The 21,085-nt window shown below is 34.1% G+C and overlaps 3 protein-coding genes and 1 non-coding gene across 7 annotated transcripts; 1 reads left to right on the forward strand and 3 right to left on the reverse strand.

Moving 5' to 3' along the window:
- Positions 1 to 1,034: 1,034 nt before the first annotated feature.
- On the reverse strand, positions 1,035 to 10,757 carry LOC125054179 (ubiquitin conjugation factor E4 A). Of its 2 annotated transcripts, none has more exons than XM_047655922.1 (16): positions 9,987 to 10,757; positions 9,771 to 9,902; positions 9,420 to 9,583; positions 8,947 to 9,126; positions 8,605 to 8,757; positions 8,214 to 8,382; positions 7,331 to 7,457; positions 6,521 to 6,709; positions 4,905 to 5,075; positions 4,587 to 4,710; positions 3,905 to 4,050; positions 3,573 to 3,722; positions 3,219 to 3,462; positions 2,816 to 2,978; positions 2,242 to 2,446; positions 1,035 to 2,115 (listed from the first exon to the last, which is right to left on the reverse strand). In XM_047655922.1, the coding sequence occupies exons 1-16, from the start codon at positions 10,603 to 10,605 to the stop codon at positions 1,968 to 1,970; spliced, it is 3,084 nt and encodes a 1,027-aa protein (XP_047511878.1). In that variant the 5' UTR covers positions 10,606 to 10,757; the 3' UTR covers positions 1,035 to 1,967. The 2 variants fall into 2 exon arrangements, with proteins under 2 accessions (XP_047511878.1, XP_047511877.1); XM_047655921.1 differs by having other exon boundaries at positions 9,420 to 9,579; positions 9,767 to 9,902.
- Positions 10,758 to 11,235: 478 nt separating this feature from the next.
- LOC125054178 (protein suppressor of sable) lies at positions 11,236 to 17,809 on the forward strand. Of its 3 annotated transcripts, none has more exons than XM_047655919.1 (2): positions 11,236 to 11,394; positions 13,693 to 17,809. In XM_047655919.1, exon 2 carries the CDS (start codon positions 13,706 to 13,708, stop codon positions 17,198 to 17,200), a length of 3,495 nt encoding a protein of 1,164 aa, XP_047511875.1. In that variant the 5' UTR covers positions 11,236 to 11,394; positions 13,693 to 13,705; the 3' UTR covers positions 17,201 to 17,809. The 3 variants fall into 3 exon arrangements, with proteins under 3 accessions (XP_047511875.1, XP_047511874.1, XP_047511876.1); XM_047655918.1 differs by lacking the exon at positions 11,236 to 11,394 and adding an exon at positions 11,931 to 12,211; XM_047655920.1 differs by lacking the exon at positions 11,236 to 11,394 and adding an exon at positions 13,588 to 13,608.
- LOC125054185 (intraflagellar transport protein 22 homolog) lies at positions 17,786 to 20,033 on the reverse strand. The gene is made up of 4 exons (XM_047655940.1): positions 19,629 to 20,033; positions 19,172 to 19,344; positions 18,641 to 18,840; positions 17,786 to 18,326 (listed from the first exon to the last, which is right to left on the reverse strand). Exons 1-4 carry the CDS (start codon positions 19,671 to 19,673, stop codon positions 18,202 to 18,204), a joined length of 543 nt encoding a protein of 180 aa, XP_047511896.1. The 5' UTR covers positions 19,674 to 20,033; the 3' UTR covers positions 17,786 to 18,201.
- A 300-nt stretch (positions 20,034 to 20,333) lies between these two features.
- Positions 20,334 to 20,405, reverse strand: Trnaq-cug. The gene has a single exon. It is a non-coding gene; the product is annotated as a tRNA-Gln (tRNA).
- Positions 20,406 to 21,085: the final 680 nt, after the last annotated feature.

Genomic DNA, 21,085 nt, shown 5'->3' on the forward strand with positions numbered 1-21,085 from the left:
AATATGAAGTTCGATAAGTGATAGGAGACTAGAGTACTATAGTTAGCGCTGCGCAAATATGGGAAACGTAAAACCGAGCCAGTATTGAAATCCGGATTTCTGTGTAGATTTTCTCATAAGTGCAATATATAGCGGTGACGTCGACGTCGAGAGTGCATCGGAATCATCGTGAGCTTCGTGACGCGACGCTTAGGTGACGTCACGGGTCCGGGTCGAGCGGGGGTGACCTTTTTAAAGTACATAAAGATATTTTTGTATGCGAGGGAGGGAGTCGGGCGAGATGTAACATAAAATAACTTTGCTAGGATCTTAGATTTGATAGTTCTTTTATAGAAGGTTAATTATTTTAATGTTTGCTTTTAGGTGACCGATAAGTTTGTAATTTTTATTACTACGATATTAGACTAAATACTAACGTTTAAACTAAACCAAAAGTGCCCATTGATATAAGTTTACACGTCGAGCGAGCCTCTTGTGCGGCGTCTTGTTGTAATGTTTAGGCGTCAAAATTAGGAAATAAGAAAATTATCGACGGGTTGTTGAGTTTTAGTTATCGAATTGTTGAGGTTTATTGATAAAAAAGTGATTTAATTTTTTTACTAGCGACGCGACACAAAAGGCTCGTCTTTAGAGGCATTGACTAACATCAATAATAATAGTATCGATTTTAAGTAATAATAAGAATGGTTTATTATAGTTTTGTTCAAAGAAGAAATTCTAATTACTATTTTTGTTTCCAATATTTTATCACTTTTACCTGTTTTCATTGTATTGTATCTTGCTGTATTGCAGACATATCCAATATACAGACTGATTTAAAGTTTCCTTTTTATTTCGCTTTTAAGAAGTACGTAAGTTCCATCCGTTCAACATTCGCTCGAACGGCGAAGGAAAACATCGTGAGGAAACAGGCTCGCCTTCGACACGAAAAGTCGACGGCCCGGGTCAGGCACGGGAGGCCGATCACCTACTCGCCTATTGGCTTGACAAATGATCTGTTGTACTGATTTATTTATTTTTAAGGAAAAACAGAATTACACCAAAAAGTTTATTCTCATTTTATAACAATTATTGTGTTCTTACATTACAAGATCATACAAAATAAGTAGTCTTGGGACCGTTTGGAACGACGACTTTATTACACTAAATGTAGTAATCATGGTTTTACACTTAGGTTAAGGTTCGGAGCCGAGACGTAGAGCTAAGGGTGACTCACGTATGTCAAAAACGTATCGGATTTGACACGAGGAAGGCAAACTTGGTGCTAAGTCTCGACTGAAACTTACCTTGAGAAGTGTAAACGGCTAAAAAAATGTTTTTCATACAACAGTATTTCTAAAAATAACGAACAAATAGAATTTACTTTAAAAAAAAATATGTTAATTTACTAACAAGCAATATATAATACGCGCTATGGACATAATTTAACTTTATAAAGTTAAATAAACCGCATATAGATTGGTGGGAAAACAAGTAACATTACTTGAAAAGCGAATCACTCCAAAATATTGAGCAATTATGAAATTTTTATTAAAATAATATCACAAAAATTTATGGAAAAAGTATTTTTTTGAAACCTCAAATATAAGTAACGAATAATGGTAGTGCTTTTAAAAAGACTTTCTAAAGGAAACCGAAAATACCTCGGCACTAAAACCCTTACAGCTATTTAACTACACTATCAAATCGCGTCCTCCTCGCCCTCCTCGCCACGAAAAGAGAACAGTGGCTCCGTTAAAACTGAATTAGACGGATTTTGTTTAATAACAAACAAAAATAAAGACATTCAGAAATTGAATATTACCAACTAATAGTTTAAAATGTTTAATCGATATACAACTATTAGCTGTACCGTAGGTCCCGAGTTCGATTTCCGGCAAAACAGATTGACAGTCTGCACCGTACCCGATTGGGACGAGACTGTATCATAAGTATATACGAAATGTCAATGGGCATTTTTAAATAACTTAAGAACTACTCTCAGACAATTGCACTTTCTGCTTTTGTTCGGCGATCCACGCGTGTATCCTCTGCTTTAGTTCCGTGTCCGACTTCACTTGGTCCATTGACAACGGGGAACGGTTGAATGGATCCGATTGGTCGCTCAGGAGGTGCCTGAAAATCAAAAGGATTCCTCGAGCCCTTTTTTAATATTCTCTATGAAATTTGCTCGTAAAGGGAAATCTGTTTATTTCCGACAAAATATATAATATTTGGCCAAATCATTATAAAAAGACCCACCTAGCAATAGTGGTCCTGTCTACGATGGTCCTGGAGCTGGGCAACACGACCGGGTCGAGCATCAGGGTGCTCATGATGGGGTCGAGGAACTCTTCCGGGGCGTTCGAGAGGATGTCTTCGTCGCGTTTTCGTTGAACGGCCATTGTGCTAATCCTGGATGCCAATTCTTGTAGGGATGATATTAAACAGCCTCCTCCAATTCTCACTGGAATAGATAATTAAAATAATAATTGGGTGATTATAATAAGACAATTTTTTATCACATACATATAATAACTGTCTCTGACATCCATTAAGACCGACTTTTCATCGTCTTAAAAAATATTATTACAAGTCTGTATACATCTGCCAACTTGAGATTTAGATTTGGTTCAAAGCTGCATTCGGTTAATTTAAATTAAAATTAACATCATACATAATGGTTTAAAAATCGAGGAAAACAGCGCCAACGAAACTGCATTTGTATGATTAATTAATAAGATCTACTTTTTGTCGAAAAGAAATAATTATTTCCCCTAAATACTAAATGCTGGAACTTTAGTAAACAATATTAAATGGTACAAAATATTCTTACCCAAAACCGTTTCAGCCAGGGCGAAGAGCTGTGGCGAATAGGACCTTCCGTCGTCAGAGACCGCAGCGCAGAACCTCTCGTTGGAACCGAGTTCCACATACATCCGACAAATATCCAGGACTATTACGGCCGGATCGAACTGATATTCCTTCATGTCTTTTACCTGAAGATTTTGATATTAATTTTTTTACAATGTCAAATTTAATTTATTTACATGACCCGGACGCGAGTCTATTTGACCAGATTTTATATGGGACAGATGCGACAAAGAGATCCGTTTTCATTCAGTAGCATTTTTTCTTATAACCAGTGTTTTAAGCTAAAGATTTAATAATAAAATAAAATAAATAACGGCAGATGCTCGATACCAAAGCGAGATTGAGAAAAGCAATCGGTGGATTACCTTGAAATTCCTCTTGGTAGGTCCCACGAGGTGCAACAAGAAGTAATTCAGCATGGAGGCAACTCGATCGACCAAAGTCGGGTGACAGAAAAAGTGCGGCGCGTGCGCAGTCAAACGGGCTAACGTGCGAACCGTGTCTTTCCCTAAAATATTATCAAAACGGGCCAGCATTCCGATATGGGTCAGATTTGCCCGGTTCTGCTCACGCTCTTGTGGAGGAAGGGATGCCCATGCGCCCGATTCTCTGGAATGGACGAGACGGTGACTAGATGAGACATTTTGCGGACATAATATATTTATTCCTGATTTTTTTAAACATTTATAATAAACTTTTCGTCAGAAACATATTTTTACCGCGCATTTTGCATGATGCGTATCTGGGCCATATTGCTGAGGGCCTCGTCCAAAAGAAAGATGGCGTCGTTGATCAGCAAATTCACGAAGCGAAGGAAAATTGGCGGATGAACTGCCTCCATGTTCGCTTCCGCTTCGTCTGCGAGATAACTGAAAGCATATTTTTGTTAATATGATCGATGCTTGTGTATTTATTTTAAGCAAATCTTTAAAAATAGACATTTTTTCTCTAAAGGCATTAAATAGAAACGGTTTTTATAATAACCGAATAAAATTTTCTTAATTATAGTTCTTCATAAAAATATGAATCATATGTCTCGAGGTATACTCACGTAAAAGCATCCCGGTGCTCCTGTATGCCCCAAAGGAACTCCATGACGACGTACATGGGTCGGCGGTAGTTGAACTTCTGCTCAAACTGGACACTTTGGCCCGTCATCTCGATGCCTACGAACACGTCCAAGAGGCACGGCACTAACTGAAACGGGCCGACAATTCTAATTATATTTAAGTAACACTGTTCATGCGATAAGATATTAGAACTACATTCGCGAACAGAATTAGATTAAAATTATAAAAAAAAAACTGTCACCTAAAAGGGAAAATAATGACAATATAATGGTGTGTTATACATGTCCCTTTCAGACATTAAGGGGAACTAGTCCCAAGGAATTTGTGGATATTATATATATAAGTATAATAAATCTCATCTCTTTTATGAGCTTATCTCCATCCTTCCAGCAGATCGTCTTCCCATTTTCTATCTCTTTCCCTTCTCCCATCTCTGGGATGCCAATCTATGACTGTCTTTTGTCCATTTTTCTTTTTTCGAGCTCATAATATGCCCAGTCTAATTTGTTTTGTTTGTTTAAAAAAAATACTTCTACTAAATAAATTATAAACAAATATATGCTTCGAACGAGAACATATACATACAGATAAAACTGATAATCACCTTTTTGGCAGTCGGTTAAAAATATTGAATGGCAAGTGAACTAAGAAAGCAAAGTTTACCTGCAGCCTGTGAGGGTGCTCCTTAAACAATTGTTCCCGATAGAAGGACGCCATGTTGCTCAGCGGTTGTTGTTCGTCGCCATGGTTCGGTAACATTGCTTCCAGACATTCTGCCAATCGGGCTCTGAAATTTACTTTTTATTATTTGGCGAGTCTCATACGAAAGCAGTTCGCAGTATATAATTCTCATCACAGATGGCGCAATTCGAATAAAGAATTACACTCTGATTTGATAACCTCCTCCTTTTTTAAGTCGTTTAAAATAAAAGATAGAATTGAATTCTGCCAGTTAAGTCCCGTTAGTTGAAATTCCCATACCTCAAATGTGGATTGTAGGTCCTGCTCGAGTCCCTCATGAAGGCCAACACGAGCGTCAGAGCGGGCTGCAGCAGTCCAGCCAGGTCCGCCTCCTCGGTGACGGCGCCGACCATGCGTCGAGCCATCGTTATTACCACTATTACGTTTTCTAACACGAATTCAGGAACGCATCTGAAATTATTAATCATTTCGGTTCAAATACGGAATTCAAATAAATCAATACAAAATCTCTGATCGAGTCTTTTTTTTAATGTAACAGGAGACAAACGGTTAAGTTAAATGATACCGCCGCTCATCGAAACTCGCAATGCCAGAAGGCTCGCGAGGATGTAGCCGGCCCTTTAAGAATTGGTAAGCTCTTTTCTTGAAGGAGAGAATCTTCATTTATATATTTTTTTATAGAACAGGGGGCAAACGCCCATGGACATTCTCAATGCCAGAGGACTCGCGAGTGCGTTGCCGGCCTTTTAAGAATTGGCACGGTTCAGAAATACTTCAGTGGGCAGCCGGTTTCACAAAGTGGTGGGGCGCGGCAAAAACTGCCTTAAAAACGCTCAGTTGCGGAACGGCGGACGTCGAGGTGGAATTTCGTGTTCTGTCTCGACGTCCGACGATAAATGTTCTGGTGCAATCATCAAAGTGTGACGATAAACTTATGAATTATAGTGCTTTTCATGAAAGAAGTCCCGCGGTGATTTTTGGAACTAAATTTGACAGGTCGGCAATGTTGTCATTCGTCGATGTTGTCAAGTTTGTTTGTTGTGGCAGATTTTTGTGAATTTTTAACTAGCTTAGTGCATTTTAAAGATTGATCACAATGCCAAAAGTTGTAAAAAGTTCGGCTCGAGAAATTATATTAAAGGTGAAAGAGTTCTGTGAAGCGGAACATAAGAATCAAGGTGTTTTAATACCACTAAACAATGTTCAGAAGAGAGTTGCCGCCATAGCAGGTACTTATTATAGTTGCCATTTAATAATTTTTTGCTGTATTGATGGGACTTTTATGATATAAATTCGTTTTTGCGACAAAGTTGAACAAATACATAACGTGATGAAACTAGGTAAATGAAATTAAAACATATATTACATAAGCATTAGAAACTTAAAGTTACTATTATTTTTAATTGTTCATAATTTAATTGCAGGTGTGTCAGAGAAAACTGTAACAAGAATTACACACGAAGGTATAATAGCGGCGTGTACTTCGAAAAAAATTGTAACCCAACAATTATGCAATAAAACTGAATAAAAAATTGTATTGCTTTGCTTTACCCTATTTTCTTGTAGCGGCTAGCTATATTATTATTACTTAACCCTTTTTCCCTCTAAGTAGTTGGAACACCGCTAATATAAGTAAATAAAAATATACTTTTTACATAACAGAAATATTATTTCATCGAAGTATGCAGAAAATAATATTATATTTTGATAAATTACAACTGCTAAATGTAAATAAAATTGGTAAATTTTTTACTCATAAATGGCAACATTACGTCATGCGATTGCAGCGCCGCGTCTGGGGGACTTCTTTCATGAAAAGGACTATACACAACAATCGTTTTCTTAGATAAATTTTATCTATGTCTCACTTTAATACGGAAATATCATAAAAGTACCTCAACGTGTCAGGCGGCGGCGTGGAGACGGGCAGGTCCACGGGCGCCAGGACGCCGGGCGCGTAGCACGATCGGATCTCGTTCTCCCGAATCGAGACCTGGACCAGCCAAGTGCAGGTCATCGCTTGGAAGCGATGCAGGTTAGCGAGAGTCTCCTTCTCCAACAACGCGCAACGGAGGCACAAATATCTGAAAACAAAAAATCATGTAGGACCAACAATGCATAATTAAATAGAAAATATGACCTCCGACTCCGGCATCGGCCTTCTGCGCCTGATACGTATCGTACATTTTTCGGTAAAGGCTTTAAACACGTGATAAATAATAATAAAAATTTATTGGTGCTCAGCCATGATTCGAATCGATGACCCGGAGCTCAAAGTGCACGCTTGAGCCACTAGACCGACCGACTGATGCGAACAATATTTTAGTAAATATAAGTGAAACTTCTTTAGTAAACTTAAATTTTTAAGGAAACGTCACGAAGACGTGCAGCATTTTTGTCGAAGAAAAGGGAGAGAGCGATTGAGACCGATTGAGAGAGAGTGAGAAGAGTAAATTACTTTATTTTTATTATCGAAGAAATAAAGTTAAAAAATTAAATTTATAATTTGTATTAATTTTCAACACTTTTAATATTTTATGACAATTAAATTCCTAACATATCTTTTTTGTTCCCTCTCGGAAATCTAAAGTTTTAGATTTGTATAAATATGAACAAGACTTAAAAATTTACTTAAAATTAGTTTGCCAAAGAAGTTTGACTTCTGACATGTGTACTTTGTACGCACGCACTTTTTTTGTACCTACTTGGTCATATGAAATTGTAATAAGCGTTCCACTAAATTACTAGCGGTTCCGGCGACCCCCGCTTGACGTTGGGCCCTGCTCACTTCTTGGCTACACCGGTACAGCTTTTCGACACAAACGCGGAAACCTACAAACGAGCATATATGTATTTGATTCTTCGTACTATAATAGGCATTATACATAACAATATAAATTAACCAACGACGAAGTAGCGCAATAATTAAAAGAAAAATAATAGCGCACCCGTCGCTGACAAACATGGAATGTGTAAGTCCACCGAACAAAAAATATTTTTTTAAATATAATTAAAATATTACTAAAATCTAAATCAGTTAAAACAATGCAATTTAACAGAATAATTTTTGAAGTTATACTTCTTTAGGCGCGTTATGAAAAATTGGTGAGAGTGAAATTTTACGATGCGCACGCACCTGAGACACAAAATTGTCAGTGTGATTATAGCCGGCGCCAGCGAGATGGGAATAAGACAATCTACAAGTAAAAAGAGCTATGAAAGATATGCCAAGAATTTTGAATGACCTTTGTAGTACCTTTTAAACAAATAAAGGAGTTTTAATTATTTTTTCAAAGAAATTTAGCAATGCTTTTTCACAAAGACCTATTGTTACTTAGTTAAGGGTTATGAAACATACCTAGTTATTAAATTGAATGAATAATATAATAAATAATAATTATTATTAATATTAATTAATAATTGAATAATATACTAATTATTAAATTATTAACGTGAAATATTTATTATGAATTATTTAATATTTAAAAAAAATAAAGAAAGCCAAGGAAGTATAACTTCTGACGCGCGTACATAAGTACACGCAGCCTTTTTTTATATAATAAGAACGTAAATTTTGTGGACACATACCCAAGTCGATACACTTCTGTGTCATAAAAAAACATTCAGTAACAAAGTTGTATGTCTCGGCGGTTGGACGTTTAACAGTTACTCCCTCTTCAGTTTCCCGAGCTGGGAGGAGACATGTCTCCGTATGAAGGCAGTCCAAGTGCACTGATTTCGCTTCGCATTCTTCAGGCTGACAAAAAAAGAAACTGTTTTACATGTGAAATGTTAACATATTATTTAATTTTTATTCACTCTTAAAATTTATTTAATTTAAAAAATAATTTTATTAAGTCCTACAGATGCAAGAAAAATAAAAACAAGACATAGGATGGCAATTAAGAATGGCCAATAAAAATTAGGTAATTGTACATTTCACAAAAAGAACTTAGTAGTAGAAGTAATGCCTACTTACAGGTACGGCGCCATATGTTGGATCTATTTTAAGTGACTTGGGATCATTTGGCACAGAGCAGAATGGTTGACAAAGTTGTAATAAAACTGCACCCAGGTTTAACATAAAACCATCTGATACATAATTTAATGTGGACGAGTTATATTCACCACCCTGAAATATAAAACAATATATAAATTTTTTCTTTCAACTTATTACTGTATCTCTGATAAAATGCCCTTAGCATTATGTTTTTTATTCTAGATATAAGTACCATAGGAAATGCTAAAACATAACTTACAGTTCACTATTATATACATAACTTCAGTTTTGTCACTCTGCTACTTTTAAATCTAAAGTTACCTGAATATTCCACAATTTGCCCCTGGCTGCATTATTTTTCAGACATTTTGCAATCCATCTTAGTAGCCTATATTTAATGTCAGGGCCTGCCTTTAATAGTGTCAAAAATACTCTGTGCATATTGTTTATAAGATGTGATGTAGCATTCCAAAGAGATGTTTCTGTCATTGATATAGACGTCTAAAATAATGAAAACAGTAAAATCTTAACAGATATTTAAACTATAGAGATTTGTTTAAATGGTAACAATTTGTATATTTTTTCCAAATTTTAAGGTAAATCTTGTTTTTGATTGTAAAGTTATGTGAAAAACATATTGTATGTGACATACTCAGTACTGTCTAAACTCTAAACCTCACTCTAAAACTTTTAAGTTTACTGGCACACAATTACAAATATAAAAAAAGCATTTGCAGCAAATAGAAACAATCAATTACATTTGAAAAGAAAACAAAAGATTAATAATAAATAACCTGATCCAAGGGATTATCAAAAAAGGTCTGAGTCGCTGCTGCTGTTCTTGGAAGAGGAGACAAAGCAAGTAATCCACCTATAATTGTATTTTGGTAATGAATCCCAATAGTTTCATCTTCTGGCTCACATGCTTCCAATAAAATTGGTGCTAAAAATGGACTACCTGGAAAGTTTTATTACTTCTAATTATTGAAAAATATTTGTACTTTATTGTTTTTATGGTCAATTTTGGTATATTGGTTTGTGCCCTTACATTAACTAATAGAACAGCATATGACTTTATAAGGTTTATTTTAGTATAACAAACATTTGTAAGTTATTATAAATAAAACAATTACTTAAGTACTTACTTGCAAATAAATTAATAGATGGCAAAATATAAATTGGCAAGTCAATTATATTAAAACTTTTCAGTTCTATGTGCATTTTTTTCAGGACTGGAATCATTGTGTCTCTCAATTGGTCTTTTGATTCCGCATTTCCTGAAAATTTTTAATTTTATGTATTATACACAATAAATGTTTTGTTGCAAACCATTTATTGTGTATAATATCAAATACTCAAACCTTCAGCCATGAAGGCTTTTACTAAATCAATAAAGAATATGTGACTTTGCGGATCTACATGCTGTAGTAGTTCCAAAAGTTGTTTTGCAAAATCCTGCTCTTCAAATAATGCAGGTTGTTTAAGGACAGTAACAGCATTTCTAAATATTAGTTCTTTCATCTTTTTAATTCCATTTCTTACTATATCATCATTTATATTCTCATAGCTTTGTAAATTTTGCATAGAGTTAAATAAGTAAGGGAAAACAAGTTTTTGAACAACATGTTCTTTGAAAACTTTGCTTGATTTGGGGATCACATTTTTTTCTATGTCTCCAAGAAGTAATCTTTCAAATAGAGCTTGTTCTAAAGTCTCCAAATCAATGCAACTTAAATTCATAACTTGCGCTAATTCTTCAAGATAAACGAGCTGCTTGCCAGACTTTTCATCAGCAGCATCTGCATTTATGGTAAAGTGGAAAACATTTTCGACGATGTTGTTGATTGTTTCAACGCACTGATTTTCATTGCTTTTCTTTGATGTTATTTTATGTACTGAAATAGATTCTGAATTGCCACTACTAGATTCATTATTTTTGCTTCCCATTAATTCGGAAAATGGGTTATTATTTTGTGACATTATAGAATGTTTTCTTCAAAATGTGCTGACTGTCTTATCGTCACGTTTATCGTTATCACTCACAAAACACAGCACAAATTTACAAATACTATGACATAAACCTCGAATTAGGAAATTTGAAATATTTGAATCTATGTGTCTTTTGACAGTAATTAACCCATCAATGTAAAAAAGTCAGAGTGACATCACCATAAAATTAAAAAGTATAGTAAAATATAATATTACATTCACGATATACAATCTCAATGAGGCCATTAAGTATTTTATTATTTAATAGCTACACACTTTAATTATTTAATTATTAATATGATTATAATACTAATTAATGTAATATAAATACGTGTCTTAAACTATTATAGACTGTGGTAGGACAAATACGTATTGCGAGTCAATACATGCCTTAATATACTTTCGATTACAAATTCTCGGTTCCCAAATAAAAATTATTTTTGTAATATTAAATAAATATGTTATATGTTTTATTTTTAAAATCTTTCGCTATTATTGTAACTAGTTTCGGTAAATTAAATAAAAGTGTATTGTTTGACTCAAGTTCATATTTTTTTATTGGCAGCAATGACGCGATACTATCGCCACTGCTTTGAGAGTGGCAAAAAGTAGAACTAAATATTTTCGGAATTAGCTGTTGTTTCGCTGCAGTCGACGCCCGAACCTGAAATTGAGATCATTATTACGTAGTCGATTTGTTTCGTCTTTATATGCAGCAATGCTATGAGATTCTTTTTTACATGGCGTATAGTAGTCGCACATAGTGAATTGTTCATTAATGTAAGATTGGTAACACTATTATATATTTACTTGCTAGGCCATATTTTCTACCAATGCGTGCCCCCAAAATTGTATTTTATTACATAGTGCTAATTAAAAACGATATATCTATTTTTCAATTGTGATATATTTAATACACTACAGCAACATGTCTAGGTCGAAATCTTTAGTTTTTGACCTAGTTAACAATATTGCTAACTTAAATATGTATCCAAGACCCATCTTTCGAACACAAAATGGCGGACCTCATTTGTTGAGACGTCAATTTATAAATTTTATGTAGCTATTGTACTATGCATGCTCTTAAATTAATTTTATGATTTATTAAATAGGTAATACTCATTTCTTAATTATTATATTAATTGGGCTTTTGGTGAAGGATTTAGTACCTAGGTAGTTTAAATTTCATTTAAAGTGCATGTCATCCGACCTTTTAGAAATGGTAGGCTTATACGGTTTTGTAGTGAATCATTATACGCCAATCACTGTGTTTGTGTGTGTGAGCGTTGCACGAATCGTGACCTCGTAAAAGTAAGGACAAAGATATCTTTCCGTTCTAGAAGCTGACGTCATTTATATTATATTCGTTCGCAGTGAGACTAGAGCTTAGCGGCTAGCGCACACCGAGACATTGTGAAATGTGAATAGCCACCCACTGCTTGCTTATTAATCGCTCGTTTCTAATAATTTGAGTTGTGGCTGGAGCAAACAGTTGCTCTACTGTATCCTGTCCACACATGTCGAATTACTTACTGCGATATCAATTAAGTGATTTTTGAAGATATTTCCCAATGACAATTGTTTCGACGATTCTTAGGTATAGTATTCTAATGAAACTTGGAAATCAAAGTCCCATTTAGAACAAACGTACTCCTTACGCTAAAAATAACATAGCTGATATAGATATGTTATTTTTAATAATTAAACATAAAAAACATTATAATAATAACTATTCAACTCTATACGCGATTAGTAAAAGGTTTATCTCGGTACATTTATTTTCGTAATGTTTCCATCGAAATTTTAAATATAAATATATTTAATTAAATTTTTGCCTAAAATCAATATACATTTTGATCATAACCAAACAACTAATTTAAACCATGACGTCAGTTCCTATTCCTAAAAGTCTTTGTTAACCTATTTAGGATTCTTGTTCATGAGTTGGTGCGACTTCTTTATTTGTTCGGATTATACAAATATGGCGTGCTCGTGTGTATGTAGTGTGTAAAAATAATGTTTGGTTGTAACTATTGATCGACATTATCAGTCGGTATCTTAATTTTTTTCTTTATATCTAGATAGCTACTAAATAATCTGAATATTTGCTAGATAAGGTATCGCGTTGTTGCATTATTGTAGACTTTGTACATACTCTATATTATATTATTTCATTACTTGATAAAATTAATTTCAACCGTGGGTACCTAATTATCGCCTTTTCGTTTTTAATCGTGTTTAACTGCATTTAAGTGCGTAGTTATATTTAACTCTGGTTTAGGCAGTAGAATTATCTAGTTTTACTTTAGAACTGATTCGAATAGCTCTTGATAGAACCCAGATTATTATTTTTGGTTTAGTAAATAGTTTTTTTTCTATGTCATAAAAAGTTCACACAAGTAACATTAAATGCTCACACACAACACGATGATTATTGTATTTTGGCGTAGACCGAATACTAATTTTACAACACAATTTTTGCCACAGCTTCTGTACAATGTTTCAAAATAGCTAATAATAGTGAGGCATTTAAAAACAACTTTTTTTTTATATTTTTTTGAAAACAACAATTTTTAAATTGAATCATGGTATCCACCAATTAGTAATGAATGGCCGCTTATTTACGAATTTAATTAATCATATCAATTTTAATATCTACCAACGAAAGATATAGTCATTAATATGGTATGTTATATTAATGCTATCTGAAAGTGCCCAAACAAAAAAAGCTAATCTGATTATATAACCTACAGTAAATGTTATTATTTTTTCAAGGCAAGCCTTAGACAAGTATGTTATTAAACTTTTACTCTGCAATACTAGAATTGCACTCAAATAAAGATTATCAATATGTAACTTATGTGGCTTCATTTAACTACTATTAAACTTTTAAAAATTACGATTATAATAAATAATCAGTGTTTCTAATGCTGTTTGCTTAGTGACAAAGGATGAATGATGATCAAACATTACCATGCTTTCGTAAAAAATAATGTAATGTTGCCCAGAATATATTATTTTCTTAAGAAACTATTTATGCAAATAAACTTATTAATTAAGATTTTATGAAAATTCCAGTAATACTTTGAAAATGGCGGATCCAGCGTCGAATACCGACTTGGAAGACGGAGAAATCGAGAGTGATGGAGAAACAACTGAAAATCTGCAAGAAGAAAAGAAAGACGTCGATGTTCCAGCTAAAGATGAAGAGGTACCCGTAGGCGATAACAATTCACAAAACTTCTATTACTCCAAATCAGGTAAGAAGAAAAAATCTAAGTCAAACAAAGGTGAGCAAAAGTACAGGGAGAAAAGTAAAAAATCTCGGAAAAATGCTAATCCTTTAGAAGAAGATTTTGCTGGAAATATTGAAAAAGCAATAAGAAAAGCTATGAATAGAAATGAAGACAACGATGGTCATGTTGAAACTGACATTGACGAACGGCGGAAGCATAAGAGAAGAAAAAAGCACGAAAATAAAGATGGTCCTAGTAAAAAACGTAAAAAGCAAGATTACTCCGATGAAGTGGATGAAAGCGAAATGATGTGTGTTCGAGGTGCGTCGCCTGTACATAATCAATCACAAAATGAAGACTTCCAAGAAGACGAGCAAGAAGAATCTTATGAATCTGATAGTAGTCAAGATTCGAGGGATAACCATCGCAGGCACAGAAATCAGCAGAGAGACAGAAATAAAAACAAAAATGATCGACGCAGAGGGAACCATAACATGCAAGATTCCGAAGGTGTGTGTTTATATTTTATGCAAGGCAAGTGTCACAAAGGAGATGACTGCATTTATTCGCACGACGCCCGCCCACCTCGTAAGATGGAGCTATGTAAGTTTTATTTAATGGACTGTTGTGCAAAAAGAGATAAATGTTTGTACATGCATGCAGATTTTCCTTGCAAATATTACCATACCGGTCTTCCATGCGTATACAATGATGATTGTAAATTTGCCCATGGCAAACCGCTTAACGAAAATCTAAAAAATATTATACTTAAACATATCGAATCAGCACCTAAAGAAATTTTAGGAGACTTTCCGAGGTTAAACCGTGAAGATGCTATAAAAATGATACAAACTACTCAACTGAAACTAAAACAGCAGTATCCTGAGGAATCAGATAATCAAGAAAAACCTATACCATCATTGTTTGAAATTAACATCCCTAATCCACAGAATAACGCAGAAATGATAAATAATTTTAATATGAATAATGATAGATCAAATAAAATATCACCAAAAGTCCGACAATCAAGATGGCAAAATGATCAAACTTCTAGCGCAAATCTATCACCAAGCTATAGTCATTCCTCGAGTGTTTTAAGTATCAAAAATTTAACCGGAGTTCTAACACCTAGACAAATCATAGATCTCAAAAAATTGGGTATTGATAACTTAGATCAACTAGGTCAACTAACAGTATTACAATTAAATGGTATTGGAATATCCCTTAAACAAATAACTGATATACAATTAAATACAATGAGTATTCAGAAACTCGGTTTAATTAATAGTTCTGAACAACAAATGCCGCTTATTCCAACTGGAACTGGTAGTAAAGATCTAGACCTACGCATACCCCCAGGGAATATTTCAAATAATGTAGCAATATCTACTGGTTTTCCGGGCCAAGATATTGATATGCGTTTTCAGTCTTCCGTATCTGCAACAATACATGAAGATTCTTTAACAAACAGCACCCCAAAACAAGATGATCCGCCACCAAAAGATACAATTGATATTGACCAATATACTAAAGATGCATTAAAGTTTGCATCAAAGGATAAAGAGAACATTGATATTTCTAATGATACATTTGAAGCTGAAAAATCGATTACCCAAATCGAAACAAAAGATGTCGATCACAGAGTGCTTCCTTATTCTGACGCTGAAACGAAATTTACCTCATCAAATATAAATGAGAATGCAGTTCGGCTAGAAAGCGATACAGACATAAGATTCCTTCAACCGGACCCAATATTTAAAAATCCAGCTAGAAGAAATCGGCGTTCTACGACAGACGATGACGAGGAAAACAATTTGCTTATTGATGAGAAGTGGTATTCCAGCGATGAGGAAAAGGGTTCAAGAAAGAAGTCCCCAAATTCTTCGCCGCAAAAGGGTTTCATGTCTCCGCCGGCGACACCGGCGCCGCATGTAATAGAGCCTTCATCTGTCCTAAGTAAGATAGGAGATTTATCGAAAATTGATATAAGCGAGGAAGTGACAAAATTGTTGAATACCATGAAGAATAACATGCATGAAAATATAACGCAAAATAATCAAACCGAGTCAGTTACTGTCTCACGGGATCCGAGGTCAAAGCGATCGCCAGATAAAACTGCAGAGACACCGAAATTAATTCCTCAGAAAAAGCAATCTAAAATATCTATTTACGATTGCGTCGTCGGGGAACCGACGGATGGCCGTAGAAGGAGTGACGTAGATCTTAGACAATCTGAATTTAAACCCACTTTTGGTGACACGGACTTAAGACAGAGCGCAGGCGGAGATATCGATTTGCGATTAAGCCTACCGTTTAAGGCAATTCCTAATTACACACCAGCCTCTGAAATAAACGGTTCCATAAATAATCATCCCCCTATACAATACAAATTAGTCTCCATTTATATACCTAGACCTGATTACACAGACATTAAAAATAGTACCGCTAAATCGCAGGCTTTAGTCGATCCGCGCTTAAGAAAAGTATTTAGATTATCTACAGAAGAATTTCACAGTGATTCTGAAAAGCCTACATCTAAAACGGCACCTGTCAGTTCGGGTCCGCGTATTGATCCGCGAAGAAAGCCTAAAGAACCCGTCGAAAGTGTTAATGTCGAACCGAAACCCAACGCTTTGGACTTACAAACGATATTACAGAATTCAAATTGGTACAAAGATTTGAGTTCTACCCAAAAGATTTTTGTGAATCAAAATTTAGCACCTGTAACGCAACAGATTAAGCAGTTTCACCAGGATAAGATGCCTGGGAAGCAATTCGACCTGGCCGCGATAAAAAGCAGTTCTATTCTTTGCGGTATATTTACAAATTTAGGTATCACGCTCGGAGAAAATGCAGAATTTTCTTTATTGCCAAAACCAAAAGAAGCTTTACTCAAAACTCCAATAAACTTTAATCCAAATCCCATTCCATTCGGAGCGAATAATATGAACCCATCTGGAGGGATGGAACCAGGTATGAACATGATGAACGGCCCGCCGATGGGAATGGGTGGCGGGATGAACTCCATGAACGTGGGACACATGCACGGCTTCAATCAGTCCATGTCGGATCCGCGAAACGGGCCCACTCCGGGTCTTTTAGGTATCGCTCCTAACATTCCACATAACTTCAATAATAATAAATTCGGTCCTCCCAATAATTTCGGTAATATGGGGTATAACGGACCAGGTAATGACTTTAATTATATGGAGGAACAGAATTTCCAGAGGTTTCCTCACCGAGGCGGTCATCGCGGCCGTGGCAACGACAGGTGGAATCGCGGCGGGTCAAATCGAGGTCAAAGAGATCGGAAAAACTTCAACGATCGTGGTAATTGGAAAAATAAGTAATTTTATGACTTTTATATAATTGTAAATATAATTTTAAAAGAAATTAGGTAAGATTTTCTTCCACACCAATAATATTACTAAATGTGATCAAGGTGATACATTTAATTATAGGATTTTAGACTCACCTGGGTAGTCTTTTTATAATTAATGATGAAATATATACAATATTATTGAAATAATATTTATTAAGGATTCGGGATTTTTTATGTACAAGTGAAATGTAAATAATTTTTACAATATTAAGGAACAAGCAGAAGAAGGATTAATTTAAGTTTATAATGTTCAAGTTAAGTTGGTAAAGTACTCATTATGCGAGCCAAATGTTTTAAGACTGAGCGCGGGTTTATAATTGAGTTTAAGTTATTATAAGTACTATGTTAAATCAGCATCCCACAGCAATCGAACACAGGTGATTAGAATTAGATAATTCAGTAATGTATTTTATTGTACGTGATTCAAAGCAATATAATAGGAAAATCGTATTCTGATAATATAGGTGAATAGTCTGAAATCAATAGTTGTAATATTGTAAGGTACGAAGCATATTTAGTTTTGTGGAACTTGTAAAAATGAAAGTCCATTGGATTTTAAATAAATTATTTATATATTTTTCATGTATTAATTCAGCACCTGCGAATAAAGTACCTCTTTTACAGGAATGACTTATGTATGACTTCGGTGACAATTAATGGATGTTTTTCAGTAATGATGCACACTTCATTGTTTTATGGGGTAAGTTACCTGTCTCAAGGTAAAAAGATTAAATGAGGAGGATTAGGAAAAACAATACATTTAAAGAAATAAACAATAATTGTTTAATTGAGTCATTAATATCGAAACTTTTCTTCAAATAAATAAGTCTCATTTTAATATCATCATTTTTACCTCATTTTCAACTAACGATTATTACTCTTCGTCTTCTCTAAAACTTAAAATATACTTTTACACCTGAATTAATTCTAATTTTTACCTCATATTGTAGACCATATTATTTTTAAGCCTTAAATGTCACTTTGAGAAATGGATTGTAAAATCGATGACACAAAATTTATAAAATCTAATTTTACACGATCTCTTCTTGTATTCATGTTGATTGCTACTTGGGAAACTCTTGAAAACGACGGAGCTAAAAATATAAATTATTATTTGGCATCAAATAAATAGTCTCTATTGAGCAGCTAGATTCTGAATTAGTTAGTGTTAATGTTTTCCCTAATACAATTTTGTATCGTACGTGAAACGTAGATACTATGAAAATCTAAAATCTCTTTCCATGGGACTCGAAGTCAGTTTTCAATAAAATAAAAAGGTAACATTGAAGGAAAGATATTCAAGATTTTAACAACAATTAGTCAAAACAGCCCCAATATCACTTATTCCACGTCATTAAAAGATTTTATGGTAGTCTATTATTTTCTTGCAAAATAAAAGTGTACATACATAAGTTCAAAACACCATCATCCTCTTGGCCGTCGGTACAGTTGCAGAATACAACACACTGTTTTGTAGATAATTTTGGTTGCGACACGAAATAGTTGTACAAAAGTTCCAATTCTCGTGGTGCATTCGTTGAGTTAGACGAACATACAAATATAACACCGTTGACACCAACACGAAGAGCAGGCCAGCAGGATTCAAACCTGTTCAATTATTCATAGACATTCATTTAATAATGATATTTATAAATAACACCAAATTGTTGATCTAAATGTACATTTTGAGCTGGATATTAAAGCGCTATTTTAACTTAATTTCATGGTATTGTATAATGCATTGCTACTAAAACAAATTCTGGGTTATAGTTGGACCTAAGAATGAAACTTTTATTCATAAAATTATAAATCCTACGTACTAGAGAAGGGACAAGTCAAAAATAACGGACGAACATGTATAGTAAATGTCATGAGAGTGGATGAAGCGAGTGCGGGATGTCAGGACCGTAGCAAGTGAAGATAGATAGATAAAGCTTACTTATGATCACCGCTGCAGTCCCAAAGTTCAATATCGACCTTGCACTGTTTGTCGTTTATACTTAGATTTGGCAGTTCGAATTCGACGATTCTAACACCCTGAGTTGGACGCGGTTCAGAATCTTCGAAATTCACAGCCTCTGATATGAAATTGGCTAGCAAAGACTTGCCACTCTGCAAACCACAATAATTACAATTTTGGTGTGTTATGGTATGTATGAAATCTCTTTCCTCTCACGGTTTAGACATTTTTGAGTCGAATTTATCAATTATTTTTTATATTATATTTAGTCGGTTATCAATCTCATAACCACCACTTAGATATCATATTAAGATGAACTTTAGTAATGAATGGTAAGAGTGGTAAGAAAGAAATACTACTGTAAGAATACCAATAATTATTTATAAAAAACTCTAGAAATCCCGCAAACAATCAACATCAATAAAACAAAACTTACTTCAGAAGGACCTATCATAAGTATCTTGAGTTTCTGAATTTGCATTTTAATTATGATAAATAAAAACAACTTTAATGCTTAACGAATTATTATTTTAGTACCTACTGTTTTCTATGAAACACAACACAACAGTTTGAAATGACAATGTTTGTTTGTAATCCTTGCCTTGGTAACCATGAATGCTAGGCAACACATTCTAAATTATCTAATCAATAAATATACTAGCAATATAGCAACTTAACTGTTTCAAGAACAATAATGAAATATGATATTATGTTGGCAACCTCTTCATATTATGTATTATTATTTCCATCTGGTTAACACAAACATAGGTTAACTTGATTTATTTATAAAGAGTATTAATACAGACTTATTAGTTATTACCGTACCTACCAATAATTTACAGACTAATTTGAGCATACCATACAAACATGCGATGCGCATAACATATATACATATATTGTTCGCATGTTCGATACATCGACTACTACTTACAAAACGCCTGAAGAAATGTTTACACTATAAAGTAATGATTTTGCCTAACTGATTCCGGTGAGTAAAATGAAGCATTTATTTGTGAGATCGTTCCTTCAGCAAAAATATCTTCAGTAATGTGTAGTTCTTTAATCTTTAAGAGGAACTGTTAATACTAGAATAATACGACTGCGACATGTATTCTTAGCTAACATATAATAATAAAAACACAGGTTCCACCGAGATTTGAACTCGGATCGCTGGATTCAGAGTCCAGAGTGCTAACCGTTACACCATGGAACCGTATGAGTCACGGGACAAATTTGTCAATGTATTTTACTCGAGTGAAAACAAAATTAAATTTTCTGTCATTGTCTTGACGAGGACCAGTGTTTCCTGTTTGTCTCCATTCCTGCGTAGATTAATTTTTTGTGAGTCAAGAAAAATATAGTGTCAACATTTTAAATATAGTTTGTAATTTAGAATATCTAAAACAAATAATATAAAAGGTTTTTTTTATTATCCGTTTAATATGAAAAACAGCAGAACAGAAAAACAGATATGAAAAACGATCGGTGATTGCAACGCCGTCTGTGAGGAAAAAAAATATAAAAATGAGAATGGCCTTAAAAGAAATATGGAAAGATTGTATTTAATATAGAAAATGGTTTGAAATTTAAATTTATATTTTAGAACACGAGCCTAAGGCGAAGATATTCTTTAAAGCAATTTTAATCGATAGAATTCCTAAATTATTGAAATGATAACTGTTTTTATTATGACGTCTTGATATCCTAACGGTGAACTATTATTGTGGCTAACCACAAATTGTGATGAGCGTTGCAGAATATTATTATACAGCAAGCTCTAATAACGCCCTTTATTGCAGTTCCTTAATCCGTTATACATAATTATATTATTTTGTAGAACCTTTGGATTTGATTTATTAAAAGGGAATAAAAATGAATACTTTTATTGAATAG

This window comes from Pieris napi, chromosome 11, assembly GCF_905475465.1.
Source record: "Pieris napi chromosome 11, ilPieNapi1.2, whole genome shotgun sequence".
Taxonomy (NCBI): domain Eukaryota; kingdom Metazoa; phylum Arthropoda; class Insecta; order Lepidoptera; family Pieridae; genus Pieris; species Pieris napi.

Bases quoted from the DNA above. Each gene is read 5' to 3' on its own strand.
- LOC125054179 (XM_047655922.1), bottom strand. From the start codon at position 10,605: ATGTCACAAAATAATAACCCATTTTCCGAATTAATGGGAAGCAAAAAT. The intron at 8,383-8,604 runs GTAAGTAGGCAT...TTTTTTTGTCAG, and splicing joins CAACATATGGCGCCGTACCT to CCTGAAGAATGCGAAGCGAA. The intron at 5,076-6,520 runs GTACTTTTATGA...TAATAATTTCAG, and splicing joins CCGCCGCCTGACACGTTGAG to ATGCGTTCCTGAATTCGTGT.
- LOC125054185 (XM_047655940.1), bottom strand. From the start codon at position 19,673: ATGCAAATTCAGAAACTCAAGATACTTATGATAGGTCCTTCTGAA. The intron at 19,345-19,628 runs GTAAGTTTTGTT...TGTGGTTTGCAG, and splicing joins TTATGATAGGTCCTTCTGAA to AGTGGCAAGTCTTTGCTAGC. The intron at 18,841-19,171 runs GTAAGCTTTATC...ATAATTGAACAG, and splicing joins GACTGCAGCGGTGATCATAA to GTTTGAATCCTGCTGGCCTG.
- LOC125054178 (XM_047655918.1), top strand. From the start codon at position 12,186: ATGACAATTGTTTCGACGATTCTTAG. The intron at 12,212-13,692 runs GTATAGTATTCT...TGAAAATTCCAG, and splicing joins ATTGTTTCGACGATTCTTAG to TAATACTTTGAAAATGGCGG.